We start from the raw sequence: 24736 nt of genomic DNA on the forward strand, positions 1-24736 counted from the left end.
ATGTAGCCATTGGCAAGAAAGTCAAGTGAATCCCACAGAGGTTAAACAATTCTGGAACTAGCAGTAAGATTTACAGTGGTGCCTCGCAAGACGAAAAGAATCCGTTCTGCGAGTCTCTTCGTCTAGCGGTTTTTTCGTCTTGCGAAGCAAGCCCATTGACGGCTTAGCGGATTAGCGCTTTTAGCACTTTTAGCGACTTTTAGCGGTTTATCGGCTTAGCGGATAAGCGGCTTAGCGGCCTAGGAAAAGGGGGGGAGGGAAGAAAACCCGCAGGAACTCGCAAGACATTTTCGTCTTGCGAAGCAAGCCCATAGGAAATTCATTTTGCGAAGCACCTCCAAAACGGAAAACTCTTTCGTCTAGCGAGTTTTCCGTCTTGCGATGCATTCGTCTTGCGGGGCACCACTGTATTTGTAGGAGTGCAGATATCCAGAGTGTGGGGTCAGGTGGGATTACTATGAGGAATTATAAAATATGCATCAAGCCATTGTGTCCACAATGAATGCATTGTGTTGACTAGGTTTAATGTACTGACGATAATTTCTGATCAAATCCCACAACCCTCTGCATCTCTGTCCATTTCCTCTACTGCTCATTTCTCTTGCTTGACAAGTCACGTACACAGCCCAGTTGCTTTGCCAGACAGGAGTCCTGGGCCATAAAGATAGTGGGCAAGCTTCTTTGATGTAGCTTTTCTGATATTTCCAGTTACAGATAGGTAGCCGTGTTGGTCTGCTATAGTCAAAACAAAAAAAAAATCCTTCCAGTAGCACCTTAAAGACCAACTAAGTCAGTTCTTGGTATGAGCTTTCGTGTGCATGCACACTTCTTCAGATATGTTAATCTCAGCATGTTCATCTTAGGGCCTGGAAATAGTTTCACAGGAAGGTGATAAAGATCCCTATCCTCCTTGCCATCCTTCCTTCCTCTCCTGTTTACTCCTGTTTGTGATCTCTGGAGTTTCTCTACTCTTTTATTTACTCTCAGATTATGTATGCATGCTCAGAGTAGTAGTCTTTGTAGTTAAAAGAATTTTTTATCTAACTTTGTCCCCACATGGGGTTTGTTTAAATGCTCAGAAGAAATCTGATTGGTTCTTACGAACACTCTGTAAAAAGTTCTTTTGTGAATAAAACGACCTGGGCCAGGGGGTGGAAGACAGATTATTATACGCACCCTTCCCAGAGTCTTGCTGGTTCGAGCCTCTGTGTGTATTCTTATTAATCAAGTTCAATCCTTCCTTTACTTTGGGAATGCCTCATTTATTTATGAAAATATTTATATACCATTACACCATTAAAATCTTGAAAGCAGATTACAGCAGCAAAACATAAAAAACCATACAATAAAACCATAAAAATTAGTACTTGGCACAGAAGATGCCTGCTGAATCTCTGTTGGCATGTTCCACAGGACTGGGCCGAAGATGCCCACTTCTCAGTTTCTTGCTCTCCAGTAAGCCTCACCATATCAGGGAAAGATCAGTGACGCTCCTGCGGATGATCTCAGATGTGTCTGGCACTCAAAAGTCACCCAAGTTGAGACCAGGAAAACTTCTCCCGGGTGAGGAACTTTGCACGGCTGAAAAGGCCCCCTTCCTGTTGTGATAGGAATTTTATGGTCTTAGATATATGGTAATGTTCCTAAGTGTACCAACCAAGCGCATACATAGATCAGCACAGGAAGGCCAACCTGGAACCGTTTTGATTCCTAAACTGAGCAAAAGTTTTCTCTGCAAGGTCAAAGTGGAAAAGCCTCCCCATTGTCTTTTCCTTCACAAATCCTGTCTTACGGGTATGTCTGTGTTTGAATAGGGTGTGAGCCTGTGACCTGGCCCAGGAACTAAGTATTTATCACCACAAAAGACTGGCCAGGCTACCCAGGAAATCCAATCAATTAACCTGCCAGACAGGAGATAAACAACAACAGGAGAAAAACAATATTAAAATTTCTGTGATGTAGGTGTGATGTATCTGAGGGGTGGTCTTAGGTTACACCCCTTCTGTGGTGTATGTATGATGTTTCTGGGGGTGGTCTTGATCTACAGGGTGGCAATTTCAAAAGTCTTTATAAGGCCTTGCACACCATTTTTCTGGGTCCTCCTCTTTTCCTGCATGTGAAGGGGGCACCCTGTTGCAACAGATCAATAAAGATCAGGCTTACTAGCTGCTTTGCTTCTCAAAATTCTCTGGTTGGCCTCTGTTATTTTTCTCCTACCAATAGGGAACCTATGTAAGGACTCTATATGGGCTCTTGGATACCCCATAAGGGAGAAAGGGCAATTTTTGTTTACAACACTGCCAATACCTCCCTGAGTTCACACCACAAGCCAGTGGTTAGAGCTGGGCTGTCCAACACATGGCCCAAGGGCCAGTCCTCAGCAACACTGGACATACACTAACTGCCACAGTCTTCGTGTTGCATTCCCAAACTTGGGTAAGTGAGCAGCAGGGCTTTGGGAAGGAGGTGTGAGGGATCTGGCTGTTAGGGATACATTCTTCACAAAACAGATTAATAGTTCCTGGAAAATTTAAAGAAGCACTCCAGAAGTTTCTTCGGCATTTGTGGCATTGTCGGTTAGGACATTCAAATTTTTGCAGCATAGCAAAAGTACCTGAATTGAGTAAAGGAGTAAAAATGAAAAAATGTTCAGTTTTCCTTGATTGCAGTGCATGCAAAGAATCAAAGAGTAAACATGGGTCTTATCCTAAAAGCAAGAGAGTCAGCAACAGCCATTGTGGTGTAGTGCTTAAGAGCGGTAGTCTCGTAATCTGGTGAACTGGGTTCGATTCCCCGCTCCTCCACATGCAGCTGCTGGGTGACTTGGGCCAGTCACACTTCTCTGAAGTCTCTCAGCCCCACTCACATCACAGAGTGTTTGTTGTGGGGGAGTGTCAGGGAACTGCCATTGGAGCCAGAGGCGGAGGGAAGGCTCCAGACGGATGCCGGAGAGGGTCCCAGTAGGGAGAGAGGCAGCCCATCTGCTGGGGAAGGAAATCAGCGTAACACCAGTGGAGAAGGGGGGCAGATGGGGGAATCGGAGAGGAGGCTCCAGGACTCTTCACCGGAGACCAGCGGAGAGAGTACGGGTGCTCCGCTGCCCACACCCTCCCTGCGCAGAAGAGTTCCGCGCAGGGAGAGTAGGAGGAGACTTGGCGTCAAAGAACTTCTTTGCTGGAAGAAGTTCAAGAAACGCCCACTGACGGATTCTGCCAGCGATTGAGACAGCCACGAAGTGAAGGGCTGTCCAGACAGAAAGGGTTCAACCAGGTAACCTAGCCAGGAGTGGCGGCAACTTACGCACGAGCAACCCCTAGAACCATTACAGGGAGGAAGGGAAAGGAGAATGTTAGCCGCTTTGAGACTCCTTAGGGTAGGGATAAAGCGGGATATCAAATCCAAACTCCTCCTCCTCCTCCAATCCATTCTGACCTTTGTGGGCCTTTTTCCAAGTCAGAAGGAGGAGCAAACTATTTCCTTGTTCTAGTAGATTACTATAATCGGTACACGTGGGTATATTTACTGAAACATAAAAGTGAAACTTTCCAAGTAATTAAAAACTGGATTAACTATGTAGAAAGAAACAACATGCAGAATTGTAAAGGTGTGAAAACCCCAATGGAAATAGTTTGTTTGTTTGTTTGTTTTTCTTTTTCTTTCTTTCTTTCTTTCTTTCTTTCTTTCTTTCTTTCTTTCTTTCTTTCTTTCTTTCTTTCTTTTAAATGAAGGAGAGTGTTCAGAAACTGTGAATCCAGAAACATATCATTCAGTTACTGGAAGTTTGTTATATATTTCACAATGGAGTAGACCTGATTTGTGTTATTCTATTGGAATCCTTAGTAGACTTGTAAGTAACCCCACTGAAAATGCGTGGAAAGGTTTGCAACATATTCTCCTGGCCCTCCAGCTGTTTTGGGACTACAACTCCCATCATCCCCAGTTGGTCATTGGAGTTCCAAAACAGCCGGAGGGCCAGGTTTGGCCATGCCTGCTCTAAACTGTCACAACATCTCTGAGGTGAATTCAAGGTTCCACAGATGCATAGCTGTCAACCGTCCCTTATTTGGTGGGAAACTCCCTTATCCCAGCGCTGCTGTCCCTTATTGATGGATGTCCCTTAAATTTCCCGGGTTTCAAAGGAAGCAGCTCCTCTCCCTCCCTCCTTGCTGGCCAGGGAGGAGGGAGGCTCCAACTGTGTTGCTTGGCTGCCCGGCCCACCCCCCTCTGGCCTCCTCTCACCAGCCTCGGCCCCTGGGAGCCCCTCCCCACCGGGACTGGTGGGAGCCTTGGGCCCTTCTGCTGCCATCCTCCTCGCGGCCGCTGAACTGAACATCTCTGCCTGGGGCCTCCCCTCTGCCCGTCACCACCACCGCCGCTCCTGCTAGGCCATACTGCGGCTGCACCGCCAAAGGACCCGAATAAGATGGGCAGCCTGACGCAGGCTATGAATTGCTGAGGAGCCTTGAGAGGAGAGTGAGGGCAGCCATGGAGAAAGCAGTTCAGAGAGAGGAGGAGGAGGCGCAGGCAGGTGTTCCAAGGGCTAACCATAGAGGGGGAAAGCGGGGGAAGGACCGTAAGCGCTTCCCACATAGATTTGTAGTGGTAGACTAGCATAGATGGTCTGATCTGCGGGTTTACTTCGGGCACTATTTCTCCCCCCCCCCCTTCCTCCCACCCCGCTTGATGGAACTGAGAGCTGCAGATGGAGCACAAGTGAAAAGATACAGAACTGCAGCAGCATCTTCGTAGCTTAGACTTCGTTTTGCGCGAAAAGTGGTGGCTGCTTGTAGTTATTTAATTGCCATGTTTCATCGGCTGGTGTCTTGAGCAGCAACCTCTGGAAACGAAGGGCTAAAAACCGGCGCTGCTCTCCAAAATTATCTGGTCCCTTTTAACTTTGCATTTCAGCTGGTTGACTAAAATCCCTTATTTGGGCTGCAGATCCCTTATTTTCAAATCTGTAAGTTGACAGCTATGCACAGATGATGTACAAAGGTCTGATTGACTTGGGATGGAAATACCTGCTCCTTTGCACCTGCCACCAGCAACAGGGCATTTGGCCGGGACTTGGGGATGGGCCTTTTCCATGATGGCCTCTCTCCCACTGGAAATCTAGTTAGCACTTACACACTGCTGGCTTTCAGATGCCACACTAAAACCTGGCTGTTGATTCAGGCCATTAGGCAGCTCCCGCCTTTGTCATTGGATACTGGCTGATGAGTTCTTTCTGTTGCAAATTTAGTGCATTATTATTTTTTTGGTTTTGTGGGATTTTACAGTTTGTTGTTGTTGTTGTTTAGTCGTTTAGTCGTGTCCGGCTCTTCGTGACCCCCTGGACCAGAGCACGCCAGGCACTCCTGTCTTCCACTGCCTCCCGCAGTTTGGTCAGACTCATGTTCATAGCTTCAAGAACACTGTCCCACCATCTCGTCCTCTGCCGTCCCCTTCTCCTTGTGCCCTCCATCTTTCCCAACATCAGGGTCTTTTCCAGGGAGTCTTCTCTTCTTATGAGGTGGCCAAAGTACTGGAGTCTCAGCTTCAGGATCTGCCCTTCCAGTGAGCACTCAGAGCTGATTTCCTTCCGAATGGAGAGGTTTGATCTTCTTGCAGTCCATGGGACTCTCAAGAGTCTCCTCCAGCACCAGAATTCAAAAGCATCCATTCTTCGGCGATCGGCCTTCTTTATGGTCCAGCTCTCACTTCCATACATAACTAATGGGAAAACCATAGCTTTAACTATACGGACCTTTGTTGGCAAGGTGATATCTCTGCTATTTAAGATGCTGTCTAGGTTTGTCATTGCTTTTCTCCCAAGAAGCAGGTGTCTTTTAATTTCCTGGCTGCTGTCACCATCTGCAGTGATCATGGAGCCCAAGAAAGTAAAATCTCTCACTGCCTCCATTTCTATTTTACAGTTAACCACCCCAAAATTTGCAAGTGTGGGGTGGCATATAAATGGGCTGGGGTGGTGGTGGAAGGCAGGCAGGCTCTTCTGATAATCCCCAGAGGTTCTGGACTTTCTGTGTAAAATTGATCCCATTTGTCTTGCTGTTCTTCAGTTGATTATTTGCTCTCAAGCTGCCGTGATCTGAGTCGCTTCTCCTTTGCCCTGCTTACCTTTCATGGCACACTCTGTTTACCTTTAGCCCTTTCTAGCAAGCAGATGGATTGCATAAAACCTCTGAATGTTAATCAGTTGTGATAAGCGAATTAAGTTCAGATTTGAGCTGATCTGGCCAGCTGGCACAAAAAGGAGGGGACTTTAAGCGGCTCGCTCTTAGCCTCCATTTCCTATTTGAGAAGTAGGGCCAGAAAAGGGCAGGGGGATTCTAGCAGGGGTCTGCACTGATTGAAATGAAGCAAAAATGTAGAACCGTAAAGGTGGAAGGAACCATGAGGGACATCAAAGTCCAAGTTCCTCCAAGGCAGGAATCTTTTGCCCAGTGTGAGGCTTGAACCCCTGACCCAGACAATAAAAAGTCTCATGCTCTAAAGACTGAGCTTCCCCAGCTGGCCAGCCCTTTGCAGGTACAAACAGGATTAAAAGTGGCCCTGTGCATTTGTTGTTGTTTAGTTGTTTAGTCGTGTCCGCCTCTTCGTGACCCCCTGGACCAGAGCACGCCAGGCACTCCTGTCTTCCACTGCCTCCCGCAGTTGGGTCAAACTCATGTTCATAGCTTCAAGAACACTGTCCCACCATCTCGTCCTCTGTCGTCCCCTTCTCCTTGCGCCCTCCATCTTTCCCAACATCAGGGTCTTTTCCAGGGAGTCTTCTCTTCTCCTGAGGTGGCCAAAGTATTGGAGCCTCAGCTTCAGGATCTGTCCTTCCAGTGAGCACTCAGGGCTGATTTCCTTAAGAATGGAGAGGTTGGATCTTCTTGCAGTCCATGGGACTCTCCAGAGTCTCCTCTAGCACCATAACTCAAAAGCATCCATTCTTCGGCGATCAGCCTTCTTTAGGGTCCAGCTCTCACTTCCATACATCACTACTGGGAAAACCATAGCTTGAACTATCCATCGCCTACCCCTCACTTTATGGGTATTCCGGTAAAGGAATCCGGCAGTCGTGGATCCTGTCCGACGTCCTTGCTGGTGCCTATGGCCATGGCACAACCCCCGGTGACATCAGGGGGAGCTTCCAGTTGTATTTGCATCAACAGGCTCCTCCCACTGGCGGTTAACCCTTGTTAGACTCACCCCTCCCTGAGGGGACGGAGTCATGCTCTGTTGTTTTATCCAGTGCCTAAGCCAATACCTCTCACATGCTGTAATCAATAAGGTTGTGGCCTTTTTTTAGCCCATTAACCTAACATACTGTGCCCATGTGTCTTTTTTATCCCCAAGGGGGTGGCGGGTCCTTGAATCACAAAGCTTCACTTGCAGAAAGAGAATTTCACACTCCGAGTCTGGCGTGGTAAAATGGGAAATGTTTACAAAATAGGCAGGGAAATCCACCTGGGCTTTGGGTCTGTCAATCAGCAGCCTTTGGCCTCTTTTGCCAGCTCTTTTCTCACAGTTCTCATTTCAGTGTCTCTCACACCTCCTGGCAACCCAGGAGTGCCCTTAGCATGCCAAATGGCATGAAGGGAGGGTTTGTTTGTACAGTCCTCTACTCCGGTTCCACCCAAGGCTGGATAAACCTGCCTTGTTTTTATCCTCTCCCCGGTCCACTTCCCTCCTTTGAGATTATCCTCCTTATCGGCAAGTCTGGTCAAGAAGAGCCAGCAGGCTTCAGGAACAGAGCTAACTTTTTTCTTTTCTCTTTTCTTTGTCTGAGAGGGCCGCATACACCCTCTGGGGGGGCCACACGTCAGCTGTGTGCATAGCTACCCCAAACACACACACACAAAACACAAATGTGTGGACCAGCTAAGGAGGGAGACTATGGCCACTTCATGGTCACTAAATGATCCCTCTGGTGATTTGAAAGTTTGTTTTGTTTTGTTAGTGTATTTTTTATTGAATTAATTGAAAATACAAACAAAGCAAAACATACAAACATATCAACTAAAGACAAAAGAGGAAAAAAGAGGGGGGAAGAAAGACGGAAACTAAGCAAAAACAGAGCAAAAGCAAAAATTAAGAACATGAAAATAATAAAAAATAACTATAATAAACACTTAAGACAATTTAAATCATCACCCATACAAAAATAACTTGTACAATTTCTTCTGTTTGTATGTTAGAATTTAGATGTCTATATTCTTCTTCTACAATTGACAGTAATTTATTTTGTAGCAAATAATGTTATTTTATTTCCATCTTTATGTTCCTTTTATATAACTCTTTGTAATAATTTATAAAAAATTCTTTGATTTTTCTGGGGTCAATTATTTATTCCCCTTGATCTATTACTTTATTTATAATTCTCTCTGTTTGTTTTTTTCTTTATAAACCAGGCTAACATCCTGCCGGGCTTGTTGGCCGATACAAAATATCTTCGTCTCATCCATTTAATTTTGTTTTCTACTTCTTTGTTTAATAGATTGGAAATGTGTGATTGTAGGATCTTTATATTTTGATTTATCCTTTCATTTTTTGGATTTTTAATCAGTTATTTTTCATTGTCTCTTACCTGTCTCATTATTTCTTGTATGTTATTTTCCTTTTTCTTCTTTATCCGAACCATTTGTTGTATCCCAAAACCGCTCATGTAGGCCTTGCTTGTGTCCCAAATTACATTTATATCTGATCCTTGTGTTTTATTAATTTCAAATAATTCTACCAGCGTTTCTTTTGCTCTTTCAACTATTGGTTTGTCCCTCCAGTTCGTTCTGTTTTGTTTTGCTGCTGCTACTGTCAAATTCAATGATGTCTAGGAGGAGGGACATAAAAAATTGCTTGGTGGCTTGTATTAGAGCCCTGAGCAGGAGGCAAGCTGCTCTCCCCACCCCCACCCCACCCCACCCCACCTGCCATAACCTGGATTTAAAAAGAAAAGGCAATTGAATGGATAGAGTTGCTGGATGCAAAACAAAACTTTTGGTTCTTCTAAACCCCTCCTTCCATTTCCTACCCACAAGCTCCATTATTTTAAGGACTGATAGAAGAGATGTGCTTTTGGCAACTTAAAGTTTTAAGGCACCTCCCTCCCCCGGCCAACCTAGTGTCCCCTGACTTCCTGGATTACAATTCTCATAAGGCCCAGCAGCATATGACCACACTGGCTAACTCTGAAGAGAGCTGCAGTCCCAAACATCCAGTGGGCACTCGCTTGGGGGAGGCTGCTTTGATGCTTTAAAACTTTCATATGTAATAATAATAATAATAATTTATTATTTATACCCCACCCATCTGGCTGAGTTTCCCCAGCCACTCTGGGCAGCTCCCAATCAAGTGTTAAAAACAGTACAGTGTTAAATATTAAAAACTTCCCTGAACAGAGCTGCCTTCAGATGTCTTTTAAAAATAGGATAGCTGCTTATTTCCTTCACATCTGAAGGGAGGGTGTTCCACAGGGCGGGCGCCACTACCAAGAAGGCCCTCTGTCTGGTTCCCTGTAGCTTAGCTTCTCGCAATGAGGGAACCACCAGAAGGCCCTCGGCGCTGGACCTCAGTGTCCAGGCTGAACAATGGGGGTGGAGAGGCTCCTTCAGGTATACAGGACCGAGGCTGTTGAGGGCTTGAAAGGTCAGCACCAACACTTTGAATTGTGCTCGGAAATGTACTGGGAGGCAATGCAGATCTCTCAGGACCGGTGTATGATGGCCTCGGTCTCCGAGGTTCCACAAAATGGTTGTTTCTGCTGTAACACCTGCTCCTCTTGCAGCTGTTGCTTTTAAGCAATACTTAAAAAACACACAAATAGGTGCAGGAACTCGCTATGAAGAAACTGCCATCTCATGCACCAAAAGCAATTTACATTCTGGGGGTTGGGAGCAAAGGGCATACAGCCCTAGACAGCATTTTCAGGGCTGGGCTGGGTACAAATTATGTTTACCAAGGCTACAGGTTCTGCTATAAAGGTGAAGATTTCCAAGATTTGCACCAGTCACACTGATTTCTGTTTGCTTTCATCAGCCCCACCGTGCGAGGGCAGGTGTGGCTCTGTTGGTTCCCTAAGTCCCCAGATAAACCTCCCTCTCCATTTGCTTCGGGCATGTTGGAGCTGGCAGAAAGCCTCTTGGCCTTGCTGGTGGTTTGCCTTTCAGCCTTGGTCCTCCTTTCAGCATGGAGCCAAATGGCTCAGAGAAAGCAGCTGCCCCCGGGGCCTACGCCCCTCCCCATCCTGGGCAACTTGCTAGATCTGAAGACCCATGATATGCTCACGTCATTCAAGAAGGTAAGCCGTGGCGACGGCACCCGTCTTTGCCGAGGTCAGACTTTGTCCAGTCTTGTCCACTCTGGCTGGCAGCTCCAGCTCTCCAGAGCCTCAGGGGAAGAGATATCTTTGTCATCATCACCGGTATGATTTCAGCCCTTGAGTAGCCATGCCAGGGATCGCACCCAGGGCCTCTCCTGGAGGACCTTGCGGTCTTCAAACAAAAACATCTTGGAGGTCCCGGGCCACAGAGAGGTCGGACTGGCCTCAACCAGAGCCAGGGCTTTCTCAGCTGTGGCCCCGATCTGGTGGAACGCTCTGTCACAAGAGACCAGGGCCCTGCGGGACTTGACATCTTTCCGCAGGGCCTGCAAGACAGAGCTGTTCCACCAGGACTTTGGTCAGGGCGCAGCCTGACGCCCTCCTCTGGCAATCTTCACAGAACTTTAGCCCAAATGGAATTTGATTCTGAATTGATTTCAGAATGAATTGATTTTAGAACGCTGTGTTACTTTTATTGTTGTTAGCCGCTCTGAGCCTGGCTTCAGCTGGGGAGGGTGGGATATTATTATTATTATTATTATTATTATTATTATTATTATTATGCGTGAGGACCAAGCGATCTACCATTGCTCCTTTCCGTTGAGGCTCTTCCGCCTGAGGACAAGTGCCAAGATGAGAACCATGAGGGCTAGTACCTTGTCATTAAAAAAGAAAGAAAATTAAAGGGGGAGGACAAGGTGACCAAAAAAACAACCCTCCTCTCATTCTATTCTCCTTCTATTATTTCCTGCTTTTGTTAGGCTCTGCTCTGAGTTCTTGTCTGCCTAACATATAAAACTGCACTTTCCACTCTTGGTTTCTCTCCTTTTTTTGCTGACTTTGCTGGACCTCTGAACCAGAGCAAATTCATAGGCCTATCCCATTTCCCCTCTTTTATACTTTGCAATCTATCTTTGCTTTGTTTTCACCTCTAAATTTCTATACCTCTCCCTCACATGCTTCTTTTCCTTTCTTGCATATCTTTCTACAGTGGTACCTCAGGTTACATACGCTTCAGGTTACAGACTCCTCTAACCCAGAAATAGTGCTTCAGGTTAAGAACTTTGCTTCAGGATGAGAACAGAAATCGCGCTCCGGCAGCGCGGCAGCAGTAGGAGGCCCCATTAGCTAAAATGGTGCTTCAGGTTAAGAACAGTTTCAGGTTAAGAACGGACCTCCGGAATGAATTAAGTACTTAACCTGAGGTACCACTGTATCTGTTTTTAGATTGAAGGCCATTTCCAGGCATGAGTCTGGCTTATCATTTGCAGGAGGAAAGCAAACGAGTAGATGCAACCAGCAGCAAATTTCAGTCTCTTTTAATTAACCAAAAGTGGGCCACAGATGTGCATTAATAAACTGGGATTAATACCCACCTCTGGCTACAGCGAGATAAGCCTGTGTGCCCATGGATTTTGCAGAGGTGGTGGGTATTAAATTTCCCAGCCACCGCCTGTTCCCAAGAGGTGCAGCCCTTTGAAAGGGTATCAGGTTACCCTCTTGGAGGAAATGTGCCAAGGTTTGTCAGGGTGGTGGGGCGGGTGCGGCTCTTCCTGGGGGCAGAAGAAGAGCCTTGGGGCGAGAACAAAGACAAAGGGGGATTTACCACCGTGACTCCAGCGCTGGAGCTGGGCTGGGGCCCTTGCGTCATGATCTGCGGCGTTTTGGGAGGTAACGCAATAGCACCAAAACCAATACCAAGGCACGCTTGTTGGTTTAAGGTTCCAACGCCATGAATGCAGCCAGTCCGGGTTGGGGCCTTGCTCCATGGTGGATCGGGTGCTTTGCATGCCGACAGGGAGCAGCAGTGGGACCGTCCTTCACTTAAGGCCTCAGAGAGCAGCAGCTGATAACTGTATTCTGCTCTGGTCAGACCTCACCTGGAGTACTGTGTCCAGTTCTGGGCACCACAGTTCAAGGAGGACACTGACAAACTGGAACGTGTCCAGAGGAGGGCAACCAAAATGGTCAAAGGCCTGGAAACGATGCCTTATGAGGAACGGCTAAGGGAGCTGGGCATGTTTAGCCTGGAGAAGAGGAGGTTAAGGGGTGATATGAAAGCCAGGTTCAAATATATAAAAGGATGTCACATAGAGGAGGGAGAAAGGTTGTTTTCTGCTGCTCCAGAGAAGCGGACATGGAGCAATGGTTCCAAACTACAAGAAAGAAGATTCCACCTAAACATTAGGAGGAACTTCCTGGCAGTAAGAGCTGTTCGACAGTGGAATTTGCTGCCAAGGAGTGTGGTGGAGTCTCCTTCTTTGGAGGTCTTTAAGCAGAGGCTTGACAAGCATATGTCAGGAGTGCTCTGATGGTGTTTCCTGCTTGGCAGGGGGTTGGACTCAATGGCCCTTGTGGTCTCTTCCAACTCTAGGATTCTGTGATTCTATGATTCTAACTAAAAAACCCAGATGGTGCCGAGATGTTGCACTTCCCTTCAGCTCAGCCAGCACAGCAGTTGTCCCATCATCCCTAGAATTATGCAGCCATGCCGGTTGGGGCTGATGGGAGTTGTAGTCGGGGCCACTGTTTCCCAGAGTTGTCGACCTTTTCCAAGCCTCTCCTCCCGCAAAGGCTTGGGAAGAAAGCTGCACACCCGCCAGCCATATACCGTATTTTTTGCTCTATAGGACTCACTTTTTCCCTCCTAAAAAGTAAGGGGAAATGTGTGAGCGTCTTATGGAGCGAATGCAGTCTGCGCAGCTTTCCCAGAAGCCAGAACAGCAAGAGGGATTTCTGCTTTCACTGCGCAGCGATCCCTCTTGCTGTTCTGGCTTCTGAGATTCAGAATATGTTTTTTCTTGTTTTCCTCCTCTCAAAACAAAGTGCGTCTTATCCTCTGCTGCACCTTATGGAGCAAAAAATACGGTAGTTGGCGGGGTGCATCTTCCATCCTAAGCCTCTGCGGGAATCGCTCTCCTCCTGCGGAGGCTAGGGAGGCAAACTGAATGCCCACCAGCCATATGGTTGACGGGGCATAGCTAGCGGGCGTGCAGGAGGAAAAGGGGAGACCACCGGCAAAGCCACACAGCTCCCCCACTCACTGGGGCGCCCCTGAGAGGCCGGCACCCTGGCGCAACGCACCAGTAAACCCAATGGGAAAGATGGCTCTGGTTGTACTTCAAAACATCTGGAGGGCATCGGGTTGGAGAGGGCTGTGCTAGATGGGCCATGGCAAGGGGCAAAGGCTAGCAGGGATATTAAAGGTAAAGGTAAAGGGACCCCTGACCGTTACGTCCAGTCACAGATGACTCTGGGGTTGCGGCGCTCATCTCACTTTATTGGCCGAGGCAGCCGGCATACAGCTTCTGGGTCATGTGGCCAGCATGACTAAGCCGCTTCTGGCGAACCAGAGCAGCGCACGGAAACGCCATTTACCTTCCCGCCAAAGCGGTACCTACTTATCTACTTGCGCTGGCGTGCTTATGAACTGCTAGGTTGGCAGGAGCAGGGACCGAGCAACGGGAGCTGACCCCGTCGCGGGGATTCGAACCGCCGACCTTCTGATCGGCAAGTCCTAGTTTAAATTACTTATTAAATTCATTCAATTTACTCATCTAATTATCTATTTTAAATATACTCTCTTATGAAACTGCAGGTTATTACAATAATCCTGCCAATGTCTTTATCTGTTTGCAATTCATCTGTAAATATTTAATAAACCATTTCCAGTTTGTTATCTTCATTTCTTGTTCTTCCGGTAAGTTTCGCCATTTCTGCATATTCATATGGAATTTGTTAGGCTTTTTATCTTGGCTCAAGACAACACAAAATAACTTCCAGCCAATACGATATGTCTCAGGGAAGATCACTAATGACCCTGCCTGGTTCCCATTTCAGCTAAGAGACCAGTATGGACCAGTGTTCACAGTTCACTTGGGACCCAGAAGGGTGGTCGTCTTGTATGGATACAAGGCCATCAAGGAAGCCCTGGTGGACCATGCCGAAGAGTTCAGTAGTAGAGGGTACTTGGCCACAGTGGACGACTTCGTTCAGGGTTTTGGTGAGTTCCAAAGGGATCAGTCAGTTATACGGAGCCACAGCAGAAATAAGTCTGTACTTGTTGTTGTTGTTTAGTCGTTTAGTCGTGTCCGACACTTCGTAACCCCCTGGACCAGAGCACGCCAGGCACTCCTGTCTTCCACTGCCTCCCGCAGTTTGGTCAAACTCATGTTCGTAGCTTCGAGAACACTGTCCCACCATCTCGTCCTCTGTCGTCCCCTTCTCCTTCTGCCCTCCATCTTTCACAACATCGGGGTCTTTTCCAGGGAGTCTTCTCTTCTCCTGAGGTGGCCAAAGTCTTGGAGCCTCAGCTTCACGATCTGTCCTTCCAGTGAGCACTCAGGGCTGATTTCCTTCAGAATGGAGAGGTTTGATCTTCTTGCAGTCCATGGGACTCTCAAAAGTCTCCTCCAGCACCAGAATTCAAAAGCATCCATTCTTCGGTGATCAGCCTTCTTTATGGTCCAGCTCTCATTTCTGTACATCACTACTGGGAAAACCATAGCTTGAACTATACGGACCTTTCTCGGCAAGGTGATGTCTCTACTTTTTAAGATGCTGTCTAGGTTTGTCATTGCTTTTCTTCCAAGAAGTCTGTACTAGTCTTCCATATTAGTATTTTTGCAAGGCCATTCCCAGTAAGCAACCCATCTGAAGCATGTTTGGCTACTCTAGAATTTCGACGGCCCGATGTCTTCACCTTCATCTGTTTTTGCAGTTCTTATTTATGTAGCTCTCTAGGGAGCTCTGACCACAACACCTCTTGGTGTTGGACAGCATCTTAGCGCTTGCAAACAACCCTGGTTGCCTAGAGTAGTCCCCTTCAACCTTGGCGCCCAGATATTGGTGGACTACAATTCCCATCATCCTTGCTGAGCTGGCTGGGGATGTTGGGAGTACCAGTCCCAGCTGTAGAATATATCCAGCCTCATATAACCAACATGTTTAACTCTAATTAATGGATGGAGGGGTGAAGACCACAGAGTAGGCTACCATGCCAGGCTTAGCTTGGCCACACCCCCTCACCTTGGGAGAAGGTTTAACCCTTTGTTCTCTATTGTTCCACCATGTGAACCCTGTCACTAAGGAGGTCTAACCTGGATGCTCAGACTGCATGGCTTTAGCAAGCCACTTTTGTATTTCTATACAAATAATTGAGAAATGTTTACCACTTTTCAAACCCAAGATACTACCTCTGTCTTTTCTGGAGGCAACTGTAAGTAAACCAGTTTTAGCTTATCAACCAGGTGGTCTCCTTCTCAGCTAAGTGAAGTAGGGAGCTTTGGAAGAAGGGGATATTTTAAAGGTCTAACAGCCTTTATTACAGGATTTAACCTTCCACCGGGCCTGTAAGACAGAGCTATTCCGCCTGGCCTTTAATTTGAATTCAGCCTGATCTTTTATTTCCCTTCCCTTCCCTCCCCTTTTATGACGATCACCCGCTCTGAGACCCCACGGCAATTCTCCCCTGGCCTCCTCGCTGGCCCAAATAGGACTAATTCAGCCAGCTAGCCCTGGTGACTATCCAATGCTTATTAGATGGATTTTCCTCAAATTGATTTCAGAATTTTGAATTTTATTGTTATTCATGTTTTTATACTGTATTTTATGCTGCTTTTACAATTAAGTGTTTTAAATTCGTTGTTAGCTGCCCCGAGCCCGGTTTTTGAACCAGTGGGGTATAAATAAAAAAAAATATTATTTATTTCCATGCTTTACTTTGCTGCATGTTTTATGATTTTAAATCTCTGCTGGGGCTCTGTGAACCACCCAACATGAGAGCAGATTAATGCGCAAACAGAGTCATCTAGAAGAATTAAAGCAGGGGAAACACATATGGAAGGATGGGAATCTGTAGAGTCCCCCGTTTGCTGCCATTGGCTGCTGAAGGGGTTGGGTTTGTTTGTTTGTTTTCTGCATTTTCTTTTTTTTTAAAAGATATTTATTAAAGTTTTATAGACAGAAAAAGGTTACAGAATAAAAGAAAAAAAGAAAAAGGTACAAAAAATACAAATAAAAAATACATAATACATGAAAAAAATACAAACAATTAAAAACAGATCAATCTTTTCATGTCTTATATTTCATTTACTTATTTCCCTGACCTCCTCGCACCTCCCTTTTTTGTATTCCAGTTCACATGGTTAATTCAGCAAATCCTTTCCCTCTTTGTTTTTATCTTAATTCTATATCTTAACATATTAAAGCTTCATATTTTCGTCTGATTATCAATCCATTTTTACGTATTCTTTTAACCTTGTTGCTAGAACCGTTTCATTTCAATCCAACATCATTTTAGCATTCATTAATTTTACAATGTTTCTGCAAATAGTCTTTAAATTTCTTCCAATCTTCTTCTACCAACTCTTCTCGGATTCTGCCAGTCATTTCCGCCAACTCCATATAGTCTATCACTTTCATCTGCCATTCTTCCAAGGTGGGTAGATGTTTTCTGCATTTTCAGGGATTGCATTTGCCAACGGGGAACGCTGGAAGCAACTTCGACGGTTCACACTCAGCACCTTGAGGAATTTTGGAATGGGAAAAAGGTCCATCGAAGAGCGGATCCAGGAAGAGTCCCAGTTCCTGTTGGAGGAATTCAGAAAAACTGACGGTCAGGATATTTTCCTCCTTTCTTGTACTGTGAAATAGGGGGAAGGCCGTAGCTCCGTGCTGGAGCAACTGCTTGGCATGTAGGTCACAGGTTCAATCCACAATGGCATCTCAAGGTAATAATGCAGATGATACAACGGTGGTTGGTTTAATCACGGCTGGAGAGAGGGAGATGGCCTATAGGGAGGAAGTTGAGCAGTTGGGGGAGTGGCGCAGGAAAAACAACTTACTCCTTAACTTAAAGAAAACAAAAGAGATTATTGTGAACTTTAGGAAATGTAAATTGAATATTCGGCCACTTCTTATTGAGGTGAAGCCTGTGGAACAGGTCTCGGTGTTTCGAGTTTCGAGTTGAGAGATGACCTAACTGGGGAGAAAACAGCAAAGACCTGATGAAGAGAGCACAGCAGAGGTTATATTTTCCGAGAATCCTCCGGAAAAATAATCTCTCAAAGGACCTGTTGATGGCATTTTACCATTGTACTGTGGAGAGTGTATTAACTTATGGTCTGTATGTGTGGTTTGAGAGCTGCACAGCCAGGGGAAAACCAATGCTGTCCAGGGTTGTAAAGACTGCGGAGAGAATAATTGGGTGCAGTCTTCCCACCTTGGATCAAATCTACGCTTCCAGGTGCCATAAGAAAGCTGCAGAGATAGCGCAGGATAGTGCACACCCCGGAAATGATCTCTTTCAGCTTCTGCCTTCTGGAAGAAGGTACAGGGTTATAAAGACCAGGACTAGCCGAATAAGAAACAGTTTGTACCCAAATGCAATTCTGGTTCTAAACGCAGCATAAGGAGTCTCTATAGTATATTGTATTTTAAAATGGGGTATCAGAGTTGTTGTTGTCCATGCCTAAAGTACTGGCTCCCTTGACCCTTACTGATACATTTCAGTCAAGGTGGAAGATGATAGTAAATAAGAAAGTACTCAGTCTAGGATTCTCACCAAATGCCATTCTTGCCATGAGTTATGTAAAAGCTAAAGAAGACATACACCAACACATCTGGGATATCGAGTTGCAAAATTATATAAATGCAGCTTCTATTTTTCCAACAGAGGGCAGGCTCTCATTCTTGCTGATCACCTGATCAATCTGACTATTCCAAAATTTAGGAAAGCATTAGATTGAATGTTCTTCCATCTGCAGAACTGAAGGGCAATATCCAGGGTTATCAATGGCCAGAAGGTTTGACAACGAATATTGCTAATACATTCACAGGAAACTCGAATGTCTGGAATGAATGCAATGAGAACAAGCGATCCCCTAAACCCCACCCACTGAATCCCGACCAGCCTCCAACCTCTCTGCCTTCCAACCACCATATTCCCAGTTGCTGTTCTCTGCTCAATTCCCTCCTCCCTCTTACCATTTCATTTACACTCTTCCCTCACCTCCCAACCCCAAACACAGTTCATGACAGGTGCACAGAACAGGTGAGCAGCTCCTGAAAGGGTGGTAGGTCAGGCGCCGTTGGCTTGCCTACTCTGCAGACTAAGTCCCAGACTTGCAAAGTTCACCACTAGCATAAGACAGGGGTTGAATCCTGGTTTTCATGTCATGGCTCCCATTTTCCCTGCAGGTTCCCCTTTTGACCCCACGTTCTTCCTGAGCCGGTCTGTTTCCAACGTCATCTGTTCCATTGTTTTTGGCCGGCGCTTTGACTACGAAGACAAAGACTTCCTCTCGTTGCTGGCCAAGATCAATGAGAATTTTGTGCTGATGAGCAACACCTGGGGCCAGGTAAACCAAACCAAACCAAACCTTTATTGCATTATCAGACAGCCATAGCAGGATAAAACAAACAAACAAAAAAAGCCGACATAGAAGTGGAAGGGGTGAACTCGAAGGCAACGAATAATGCTAATGATAATGATAAAGAAGTGAGAGCCACCTTGAAGGGGGAGTCCGAGTTGGCCGTGGGTGACGGCATGGAATTCGATCATTTCCAATTAATAACCAGGACCCTGCGTTGTATCTTTAAGAGCATAAATGGGATCTCCACACAGGTGAATAACCTCCACCAAAAGCTTGAGGCCCATTTGTTGGAGTTGCAGCACAATCTCACTCTGCCTCCGAGGGATTTAAAGGGACTGAGGTGCACCTCCCCTGTTAGACATGAAACTGGTACTGGTGGTCATCTATTAAAAGCTCAATTGGACTCTCAATCTCTGATCCTACAAGCAAACAAAATCTGCCTAACCATACACAGCAGTGACCCCAGGTCCCCAAGCTGGAATAATACGAGAGAGATCAAAGATCATCTAAGGCAACTCCTTCAGATCTGGCCTCCGCTAATAGATCTTAGTTCAGTGAAACTTTTGAACTACCACCATCAGTTTCAAAAAGTACTGCTCTCCTTTCAATCACCAAAAATTCCGTCTATACTGGTTAGGCGTAAAGCGTTTTTGGCCACCTGGGGCATCTTCCCAACGAGAGTCTTTCATGACACCAGGATTAAACCTCTTTTCCGTAACATCGTACAAAAAGGTATCCGCTCACTAGACTGGCGCGATATAGTCTTGAAACTCAAGCTGCCCACCTGGGAATCTCACCCTCCCTCTCAGCCCAAGCTTCCTGGTTTATCTACCCCAGCAACAGAGAAGTATGACCAAAGCGGGCCCAGCCATTTGGCTGCTCCAGAGGAGAGGGACCTTATTTCATCCTATGGCGAGTTGCCATTAGTAGAACAGCAAGAAGTTATAAACAGGCTTGATATACTCAAGCAGCAACTTACACCTGGGGCCAGGTGAGAACTTTGGGATCCCCCTTGCAGGGCAACTTCTCAGCCCACCTTCCCAGCTAGAGGAACCACCCCCTTTCTCGTCACTGGAGGCCAAGGCTGGCAGCAAATCCAGCCTGATGAATCTTTAACTTAGCTGTGATTTGAGCAACGCACAGGTCGAGCGAGTTCGGCCCTTCCGCACAAAATTTTGTTGAGTCACTTTCTTTGGTAGGCTTCCAGGTCTGAGAGCAGAGGCAAGATCAGGTGACATTGTTTTTCTACTTCGGGAACCTTAATGAGGCAGCAGGACAAACCAAAGGAAGGTTCACTGACGTGCTTTTTTTAAATGTGTGGTGTTTTATTGCCACCAGTTTGACAAGTGTGTTCTGTTTCCGCTTCCAGGTGGGAGGCCTGGCTTAGCAAACCGGTCATTTAGGCATAGACAACCATTTCTGCTTTTAATTTAGCAGATCTTCTGCGGGAAAGGGCAAATCCAGGTGAAATGGGAGGAAATACAGGCTGGCATTTAGATGCTGATGAGGCGTACCAGCCCCAGAACCAGTCACCACTTTGGTTTCACAGCTTTGTGTCTTCAGTGTATGCCTTCCGCATATCTAACAGGAAGATTTAATAACACCCCAGTGTACCAAAGACTCTGAGTCAGGGGAGGTGAAGGACATTCAACACTATTTCTTACAATGTCCTTTGCTCTCTCTCCAACCGACCTCCCCTTGAGCAAATCTCTATTTTGCTGGCTATCAATAGCGTATTTATTACTGCATAGGTTGCAAAATTTGTCCTGGCCGCAAGTAAGTTGAGAGCTAGGCACCGAGATAAGTATCTTAAAGGGGAGTGTGGAAAAAGTGGAGTGCTTAACATATGCGGGTGTGATTTTTGCATTTTTGTATGTTTGCTTTGCTGTTGTTGCTGTTCAGTTTTAAATTAATTATCTGTGTCCTACACATTGTGACGGCTTATAGCTTTTCGCAATAAAGATTTCATTCATCCATTCATAATCAGCACTGAAACACCCTGGGAGAGTTCTGGGTGGCTCTTTTTGAGACCATCCCACCTTTTCCAGAGGGTGGGAGACCCCAGATTTAAGACCCACTGAAGAAGACTTGCTAAAACAGATAAGACTACTTGGGGGGGGGAGCATAAGATTTTTAGGAGGAGGGAAAAGGTAAAGGTAAAGGGACCCCTGACCATCAGGTCCAGTTGTGGCCGACTCTGGGGTTGTGGCGCTCATCTCGCTTTACTGGCCGAGGGAGCCGGCGTACAGCTTCTGGGTCATGTGGCCAGCATGACTAAGCCACTTCTGGCGAACCAGAGCAGCTCACGGAAACGCCGTTTACCTTCCCGCTGGAGCGGTACCTACTTATCTACTTGATGTGCTATTGAACTGCTAGGTTGGCAGGAGAGAGAAAATGAGACCACTGTAATTGGCCTCCTGGGAGCGACATCCAGGAGCTGACAGCACTAAAAGAAAACTGATGACACCAAAGATGGTAATGAGTGATTGAAGGTGATAGAAATCTCTTTGGTGGGGAAGTTTTTGAAAATCAGAAGGGGCATCAAGAAGATGGAGAACACAAGAGACTCATCCAGCCTTCCCCAACCTGGTCTTTTCCAGATGTTTTGGACGCCAGGTCCTCTCAAATTTCAATTTCAGTGGGGCAGAGCTGCAGCAATAGCTTCCAAACAGTGGAGTCAACTGCTGCTTACCTGGCCAGGTGGGGGCAAGGTCTGGGCTGTACAGATACATAATGGTGGAGGCCTCACCACCATCTTGGCCGTCTCTCCTGGACTCCACCATCATGGAGGGCACCAAGTTAGGGAGGACTGCCATAACCTAACTCTATTTCATAATGAGCCATCATTGAGGGAAGGCTGTGGGTGTCCGAAGCAACATCAAGGTGCTTGAAGGACGAATGCTTGGAACGTGACAGATCATTGCTCTTCGTGCAGCTGTATGAGATGTTTCCATGGATCATGAGGTTCCTGCCAGGGCCCCACAAGAAGATGTTCCGGAACTTGGATGACATCTACGACTTTGTGGCCGAGAGGGTCAAGGTGAACGAAGCGTCGCTTGACCCAGACAACCCCCGGGATTTTATCGACTGCTTCCTTATTCAAATGAAAAAGGTATCCTCCTTTTATAATTGTGGATTATAAAAGGCTAGTTGCCCATAGTAACGACCTTCTCCATCCTCAACCAGCCCAATGAAGATGACTCCCTTGGGGGGGGGGTCTTCAGAGGTGAAATGAGGCAGATGGAGACCACAGAGGGAGGGGGGAGGGTGGTCTACAGTCAGACTAGCAGGACTGATATCCTTCAGGCACCAGGGCAAGACTTCTTTATTGTCTACCTGGATTCAGAGATCATCTTCTGAGGCCCTTCTTCATGTGCCACCTCCTTGAGAGGTCCAGAGGGTGGCAACACAAGAACAGGGCCTTCTCTGCAGTGGCTCCCGGTCTGTGGAATGCTCTCCCCAGGGAAGTTTGCCTGGTGCCTTCACTATACACCTTTAGGCACCAGGCAAAAACGTTCCTTTTTAACCAGACCTTTGGTTGACCTGATGGCCATCCCATACGCTTTTAAAATGTGGCTCTTTGGGGGGGGGTTATTGCTTTTATTTTGCTTTTATGTTTTTTGATCTTTTCTGTGAACTGCCCTGAAACCTCTGGGTATAGGTCAGTATATGAATTCAATTAATTAATTAATTATAATAAATATTGGGCCAGCCTTATTAGATCTTTTCAGCTCTGTTTCTGGCTGCTCCACTCTTTCTTATGAAGTATTGTATTATTCTTTTGCTTGTGTTTTTGTGTGTGTGTGTTTTAAATGGAAATCTTGTAATCTGCTCTAGGGGCACATAGACTGAAGAGTGGAATATAAACTTTTAAATAAAAGTGTGGTCCTACATGGGGAGGGATGGGGAGAGACTGGCAAAGAGAAACCTGGCGAAGCAACTCCCATGTTGGCTTGTTGTGGCCAGCGTGGAATGTGGGCAGCTAATTTCTCTTTCCCCTCCCCCCGCCTTTGACTTTGCCCTCCGTTTGGCTTCAGTGGAAGAGACTCTAGTACACTTGAGAGTCATGGCTGGTGTAGATCTAGTCCCATGAGTTGGGGGGGGGGAGATTCCAGATGATCCATCTCACAGGCTCCTGTGGCCTCTCAGCCACCCTCACCCAGGGACCATAGGATTCCTCCCTAAATAAATAGAATAATGACGGCGGCCTACCTTTCAGGCCTGTTGTGTTTGAGAGAAGCATGTGGACACCTTAAGGGCATTGCCTTTTTAAGACAGGATTTAAAGACGGAGTAAGAGATCGATCATTTTGTGGAGGTAACCAATTTGAAGAGGATGGTAGGCAGTTTTCCACCTGACTCACGAGGTGGGGGCCAGACTCACCCATCTCTGCTTCAGATTCCTGGGAGGCCAGAGGGACACTGCCCTTCTGTGAGGAATGATGAGCCCAGACTCACTGGAACCAACTTTGGGGTTGGGGCAAATGTCAAAAATGCTTTTAAATGTTTTAAAATAGTTTTTAAACTGTGGCATTTTAAATTTTGGGGTTTTTGTTTTGTTTTTGCTCTGTTGATGGTGGGATAAACTTTTAGTTGGGGCTGGGGATTAGTTTAATAATAATAATTACAATTATACTAAAATTATTATTAGTTTCTACTGTATTATTGGTTTGTTGTATAGTTGGTGTTCTGTTCTTAAGGGGAGATGGTCAGGGTTGCCTGGGAGTGGACCCCAAGCAACAGAATAGCTGGGGCAGGTTCCACAGGGGGGATACACTGGGACACCCGATCTCAGTGATCACGGGCAGGAGGAGAAAACAATCCCTGCCTCCAGGAAGTTTAGGAAAGTTTTTAATATTCTGTTGGGAGCCACCCAGAGTGGCTAGGGAAACCCAGCCAGATGGGTGGGGTGTAAATAAATAAAAATTATTGTTCTTGTTGTTGAAGGAGAGCAAAAACCCTCTGAGCGAGTTTCATCTCAAAACGATGATCATGACCGTTCTCAACTTGTTCGTTGCTGGAACTGAGACCGTGAGCTCCACACTCCGTTTCGGATTCCTGATTCTGATGAAATATCCAGAAGTGCAAGGTAATAGGGGATAGATGCAAGTCAAGGGAGGGCATTTACAGGTTAAGTTTAAAAAGGGATGCATTATCTTAGGGAGTGGGGTTGGCCATCTTTTGTGGACCAGCAGTGGGTGATGCAGTCTTAATTTGAGGCTTCTCCATCCAGAGGGAGAGAAAATAGGGAGTTGGCGGAGGGCACAGAACCTGGACAGAGGTCAGTCTGCCAGCCCTCAAGAGTTGCCTTTTTGATCTCAACCAGGAAGGAGTTCCCACGAATCAGGCCCACAGCATTACCTGTGTAACATTCAGGACTGAGTACATGCTGTCCAACTGAACCACAGGGGACGACTGAAGCCCTCAGTGATCAGGCAGTGAATCAGGCAATCCTTAAGGTATCCTGGGCCCAAATTTCTTAAGGGCCTTGTAAATTAATATTACCCATGGGACTCAGTTTTAATATCCTCCTTCTGGCACATTCCCAGAGACACCATATAATCAAGATGCCAAGAAGATCTCCATAGAAAAAAGTGGCTATTTTTTTCTGAACATTGTGTATTTAAGCAAGATCCAGATCTGTGTGGCGATCAAGACTTCCAACGGAAGCACCTTGGGGACTATAATCCATTGGCAATAGGGAAGGGGGGGGGATTCAATTCAGTTCACATTTAAAGACACTTTCTGAAACCGTACGCAAACTGAAAGACAGCCAATCTTCAAAATTCACACTTATTTGAATTTTGCGAGGCGGCATAACATGCATAAGAATGCGTGGGTTTTTGAATGTTAATGGCTTAAATAATAAAACAAAGAGAAAAAGAATAGAACACATTTAAAGGGAAAAAATGGGACATAATTTGCCTGCAGGAAACACATGTGGCTAGAAGACACAGAAGAGTATTGAATAACAAGAAATTAGGAACCGAATTTATCACCTCTGGTATCCAAAAAAGGGGGGAATTGTTATATATGTAAACCCAAAAATAGCGTCAAAA

General features: G+C 46.2%; 1 protein-coding gene across 1 annotated transcript in view; it reads left to right on the forward strand.

The window, feature by feature from the left end:
• The first annotated feature begins 9989 nt into the window (after positions 1-9989).
• LOC310851506 (cytochrome P450 2G1-like) overlaps positions 9990-24736 on the forward strand; it is a 30261-nt gene continuing 15514 nt past the window's right edge. Inside the window, exons 1-6 of the mRNA XM_083754007.1 lie at positions 9990-10282; positions 14144-14306; positions 16770-16919; positions 18503-18663; positions 21614-21790; positions 23625-23766. Of these exons, the coding sequence (XP_083610133.1) occupies positions 10100-10282; positions 14144-14306; positions 16770-16919; positions 18503-18663; positions 21614-21790; positions 23625-23766 (976 nt within the window). The 5' untranslated portion in view covers positions 9990-10099. The remainder of the gene's footprint in view (positions 10283-14143; positions 14307-16769; positions 16920-18502; positions 18664-21613; positions 21791-23624; positions 23767-24736) is intronic.

Source organism: Podarcis gaigeae (assembly GCF_964106915.1).
Source record: "Podarcis gaigeae genome assembly, chromosome: 8".
NCBI classification, from domain to species: domain Eukaryota; kingdom Metazoa; phylum Chordata; class Lepidosauria; order Squamata; family Lacertidae; genus Podarcis; species Podarcis gaigeae.